The sequence below is a fragment of the Prionailurus viverrinus genome, chromosome E3, assembly GCF_022837055.1.
Source record: "Prionailurus viverrinus isolate Anna chromosome E3, UM_Priviv_1.0, whole genome shotgun sequence".
NCBI lineage: Eukaryota > Metazoa > Chordata > Mammalia > Carnivora > Felidae > Prionailurus > Prionailurus viverrinus.
In genome coordinates, this window is record NC_062576.1 from 17,705,401 (window position 1) to 17,710,711 (window position 5,311).

The 5,311-nt window shown below is 55.3% G+C and overlaps 1 protein-coding gene across 1 annotated transcript; it reads left to right on the forward strand.

Annotated features, from left to right (window-relative positions):
- The first annotated feature begins 753 nt into the window (after positions 1-753).
- BCL7C (BAF chromatin remodeling complex subunit BCL7C) lies at positions 754-4,598 on the forward strand. The gene is made up of 6 exons (XM_047839174.1): positions 754-1,078; positions 1,592-1,670; positions 1,996-2,104; positions 2,205-2,366; positions 3,769-3,854; positions 4,403-4,598. The coding sequence occupies exons 1-6, from the start codon at positions 987-989 to the stop codon at positions 4,526-4,528; spliced, it is 654 nt and encodes a 217-aa protein (XP_047695130.1). The 5' UTR covers positions 754-986; the 3' UTR covers positions 4,529-4,598.
- The last annotated feature ends 713 nt before the right edge of the window (positions 4,599-5,311 follow it).

Consider the following 5,311-nt stretch of genomic DNA (forward strand, 5'->3'; position numbering starts at 1 on the left):
AGTGTGTGTTGTTGTATTTGATTTCTTTCATGAGACTTGTCCCTATTGTTGGATGTGTAGCAAGACATCACTCTGCTGTGTCCACTGTGTGAACAGGCTACAATTCATTTTCCACTTTCCTCTCGATGGGCCGTTTCCAGTTTGAGGACATTATCGACAGTACTATGAACATTCCAGTACACACCTCTTCGTGCTCATACCTGTGTATTTCTGTTGAGTGTTGATGACCTAGGAGTAGAATTGCTGGAACGTGTAAGTTCAGCTTCTCTAGAAAACTGCCAGTTTTTCAAAGCGTCTCTACCAGTTTCCACTCCCCCAGAAATGAGAGCTCTGCTTGCTTTACTTCTTTGTCTACACTTGATATGGTCTGTTGTTCTCATTTTAGCCATTCTGGTAGGTGGAGACCTACTCATATTTGCAGCGTCTGGCCGGTAATGGGCGGTCAGTGAAGAGACAGCTGAATGAATGGCTGGAGAAAAACAGTCTGGGAGCGAGAGCCAAGGGAGGCTGGACACATACTCTGCGCACAGCATTCGGGGCCGCCCCCGCGCAGCTCGCCGGGACCGTGACCCCCTCGCGCCCTCTGGCGCCCACGTGGTCTGAACGCACCGCCTCAGCCCAGCTGCGCGCGTCTTGGCGCCGAGCTGTCCCCAACCCTCCCTCTTGGTGGCGGGTAGGGGGCGCTGTGCGTCCGGGCGCCCCGAGGGGGCGGGCCCGGTCGGGGCGGGGCCGGCCGGCTTCCAGGCCTGGGCTCTGGCCGCCCGCGCCGCCCGGCCGCTCCGGGGACGGGCCGGGGCGGGGCGCGGCGCGGCGGCAGGAAGCGGGGCGGGGACTCGCGGAGGCGTTGGGGAGCGAGGGAGGGCGCGGCCAACTCCCGGAGGGACGGCAGGCGGAGAGAGCGGCGCCCGGGTCTGGCGCCGAACCTGAGCCCGCCGGACGGGAGGCGGCCCAGCCGCGGGCTCGGCCTCGGCCCCAGCCCCGCCAGCATGGCCGGCCGGACCGTGCGGGCCGAGACCCGGAGCCGGGCCAAGGATGACATCAAGAAGGTGATGGCGACCATCGAGAAGGTCCGGAGATGGTGAGCGCTGCCCCGGGGCCAGGGACGGGACCTGGCGGGGCTACTCCTCTCCCAAATGCGTCTACCCTCCCTTCGCCTGCCGTGGCCCCCAGGTGTTAGGTGTACCCCCCAGCTGCGCCCTGGAGCTATAGGGCTCTGTCCCCCTTCTGGCTACACCCTAGGGTCTACAAAGCGTGTTCCCAAGCCTTACCCTCATTTATGCCCCGCCCCCTAAAGCTTTGCCACTCCTCCCTCAAGTAAGCCTAGGATCTTCATTGGTGTGGTCCCCGGCTGGGTCATTAGTCTTGCTCTCTTGTATACCCCAGGGGTCTGCAGAGCTATGGCCCCAAGCCACACTCTCTTTCTAGAGGCACCCCCACGTAAGGCCTGGGGTCTGCAGGACTTTCTCCTTCTAACTATGCCCCATTAGCAAAACTGCACCACCCCTACTTCTGCAGGTCTCCCCAGATGTGTTCAGCTCCTGGGGGGGCTCTCTCCTCAGAACTCTGACCCAGTCCCCCCACCCTCCCACAGGGAGAAGCGCTGGGTGACTGTGGGCGACACTTCCCTTCGTATCTTCAAGTGGGTGCCAGTGGTGGACCCCCAGGAGGAGGTGAGCAAGCTCTCCCACACCAGGCCCTTCATCTGTGCAACCTCAGGCGAGCCCCTCCCCACCCTGGCCTCCACCTCCAGTCCCGCTCTGAGACCTCAAATGCAGCAGCCAAGACAGATGTTAACAATTATTAGCAACTCCACCCCCTTCTCCTTTTTTCCTGCTTCCGACCCCTGAGTTCAAGACCTAACTCACTGTGCCACACTCTGTCACCTCATGCAGGGTCTTTTGCTTCTCTGTGCCTCAGTTTACTAATTTGTACAGTGGGGGCTTTGCAAGCACTAACTGGAAAGCTGCCACTGACCCTCACCCCTTTAACCCCCAGGAGCGGCGGAGGGCAGGTGGTGGGGCAGAGAGATCTCGAGGCCGGGAGCGACGGGGCAGGGGCGCCAGTCCCCGAGGGGGTGGCCCTCTCATCCTGCTGGATCTCAATGGTATGTAGGGATCCTGGAATTTCAGGGGGAGGTGTGGGCTGTAGATGAGGGAGAGAACTGGGGCCCTCAGGCCCAACCCTCTCGGCTTTTGCTCCCACAGATGAGAACAGTAACCAGAGTTTCCATTCGGAAGGCTCCCTGCAAAAGGGCACTGAGCCCAGCCCTGGGGGCACCCCTCAGCCCAGCCGCCCTGTGTCACCTGCTGGACCACCAGAAGGGGTCCCAGAGGATGCTCAGCCCCCACGTCTGGGCCAAGAAAGAGGTAGGACCAGGTGCCTCCCTAGAGCCCTCTCCTCTGACTCTTGTCCTCGGCAAAGTTGAAGCCACCAGCTTACATCTACCAACACCTACTCCTCTCCTGTGTTACCCGCTCCTGGAAGTCTTCCCTGACTCTCACAGAAAGTCACCATCCTACCTCCAGCGACTGTGTCTCATTCCTCTGGCTTCTTTGGGTCTTTAGATAACTAATCATCGTCTGAGATTTTCATGTAAATTTTTTTTTTTTACTATTTCTCCCCCCAACCCCCACCTCATGTCAGCTTCCTGAACCTTGGGTCCAGGTTGATCTTGTTCATTACTGAGTTCTCAGAACAATGTGGGACACATAGAAGGTGCTCAATAAATATTTGTTGAGGACTAAATAATAGCGATATTCCGAAGGTGGTTAATAAGTGATAATAACAGCCCATACCTATCGAGCTCTGACTGTGTGCCAGATGCCCTTCTGAATGTGTTGTAGGTCACGTAATCCTCCTAACCCTATGGGGGCTATCACCCCCTCATGTAGATGAGAAGCTGAAACTCAGAGAAGTACCCCAAGCTCACACAGCCAGTGAGCCCATATCTTGGGCATAATTCCTCCTCACCTCCTCTCTCTTCTGTACAATCCCCTGTCTGGTCTGAACCATGTCTCAAATGTGTCTGCCTTCCTAGAAGAGCTGTCTCTTACCCCCACCTGGCTCCAGCCTCCTTATGGGTCTCCTCTCCCCCAGTCACCTCTGCATAGCTGCCAGAGCAACTTTTTCTAAAGTACAAGTTTGCCAGGCTCATTTTCCTGCCTCAAAGCCTTCAATGGCTCCCTATACCTTTGACTCCTCCACTTGGCACTCCGGGCCCTTCTTGAACTACCCCTGCTGGTCTCATTATTCCTTTCTAAGAATACCATGACTTAGGCTTATGGGCTATGTTTAGGTTGTGCCATGCACTTGTGCACCTTTACTAACATAAAAATAATAACAGGCATTTATTGAGCACCTACTATGTGCCAGATGCTTTACTAAGGGCTTTACCTGTATTATCTCACTTAATCCTCACAACTGTCCATGTGGTGATTACTATCATTCTCCCCACTTTACAGATGGGGAAACTGAGGCCCAGAGGAATTAAGTCACTTGCCCAAGGTCAGGATTTGAACCCAGGAGTCCAACCTCAGAATCTGTATTCACTAAATATATGTCCTGTTTGCCTAAAATGTGCTCCACTCCCCGTTTGTCTACCTGATGAAATCTTACTCACCTGTCAAGATCCCACTTAAATGTCCTTCCTGTGTTCTCTTCCTGGCTTGCAGCCAGGTCCCCAGCTCCCTCTCCGGTGTCCCTCAGCCCTGGTCTGTGCTGTGGCATGGAGCAGCTGCTCAGGGAATATCTGTTAACTTGATGTTCCAGATCCTGGGGGCATAACTGCAGGCAGCACGGATGAACCCCCAATGCTGACCAAGGAGGAGCCTGTTCCAGAATTGCTGGAGGCTGAGGTGAGAGAAGCCAAAGGGCTGGACTCCTGGGTCTCTAAGGCAATGGGGGCTCTGGGGCAGCCAAAGGCTTGGGGGCTGCACTGCTGAGGTCCAGGTAGGAAATGTAGACCTCAGACACAGCTCAAGTCTCAGAGGCTGGGTTCTTAGGGCTGAAAAGGAAAGGGTGTTTTAAGACAAAGTCCTGTGGGCTGGATCGGGGCTGATTTAAGACCATTAAAAGCCTGAAAAGATCGTGGTGCTCCTCCAAGTATTTTATTTTATCTTAAACTATAAAATTAGCTTAAGAGATCCCCGACAGACTTCTGACTTTTTCCACAAGGACTACCTTGATGCATTTTCCAGAAATATCAAGTATCAGCTTCTTTCCCCCCAAACGATGTTGTTGTTGTTTCCGGTGCCCACTTAATCTACTTCCTGGGTCCCTGGCCCTGGGCTAGACTCCTAGGTCCGGGAGGGGAGTGGAGTGGAGGCGCTGGAGAAGGCAGAGGCTAGGAGGCTGTACTCCTGGGTTTGGGTGGAGCTCACGCCTGTCCGCCCTTCCTCTCCAGGCCCCCGAAGCTTACCCCGTCTTTGAGCCAGTGCCACCTGTCCCCGAGGCAGCCCAGGGTGACACAGAGGACTCGGAGGGCGCCCCCCCACTCAAGCGCATCTGCCCAAATGCCCCTGACCCCTGAGAAGCCGGCCTGCCTGTCCTGTCGCCCCAGGGGCCCCTTTGGCTTTTTACAAATAAAGACCCTTTTGTAATTTTGTGTCATGTCATTTCCCCGTCAGGGCTGGGGAGGGTCTTTGGAGACAGTTTTGTCTCATGCTCTGTTTCTCAGATGGAGTCACTGAGGCTCAAAGAGGATCTTCCTATAGTCATACCATGAGTCAGACATGGAATGGGAGCTTGAGCCAGGACCCTTCCTCCCCAAAACTCCCTCCACCCTGCCCTGTCCTCCTTACCTTGGACCCTTCCTGACCTTCAGCCCTCCTCTGGGAATCCCAGGACCCCACTTCTTGTTCAGCACTCCCTTGGGCCCAGCAATTACCAAAGCCCTGGCCCATGATTCCCATTCATACATAGGAACACAGAAGCCCAGAGGGACTTTGGGGTCTGAAATGACCCAACACATTGCTTGCCCTCAAGAAGCTACAACTTGTATCTCCGGCCTCTGCTTAGCCATTTCTCCACCGGAACCCCTGCCTACACTTCTCATTGAGTCTTGCTTGTCCTCAGCCCAATCACTACCTCCTCCAGGAAGTCTTCCCTGACCCCTGACTCGGTTTCCCTTCTTTAGGGCTTCCATCACCCACTGTGCCTCCTCCCCTCTGTCTCAGCAGACATTTATCAGGCTGTTTAGGATGGCTGTTTTGTTTGTCTGTTTTGCCACTAGGTTGTGGGTTCCTGAGTGCAGAACTTGGTCCCCAGTCTTATCTAGCACCACGTTGGGCATAGAGCAGTTATAGCAACTGTT

Bases quoted from the DNA above. Each gene is read 5' to 3' on its own strand.
- BCL7C (XM_047839174.1), top strand. From the start codon at position 987: ATGGCCGGCCGGACCGTGCGGGCCGAGACCCGGAGCCGGGCCAAGGAT. The intron at 1,671-1,995 runs GTGAGCAAGCTC...TTTAACCCCCAG, and splicing joins TGGTGGACCCCCAGGAGGAG to GAGCGGCGGAGGGCAGGTGG. The intron at 2,367-3,768 runs GTAGGACCAGGT...TTGATGTTCCAG, and splicing joins ACGTCTGGGCCAAGAAAGAG to ATCCTGGGGGCATAACTGCA.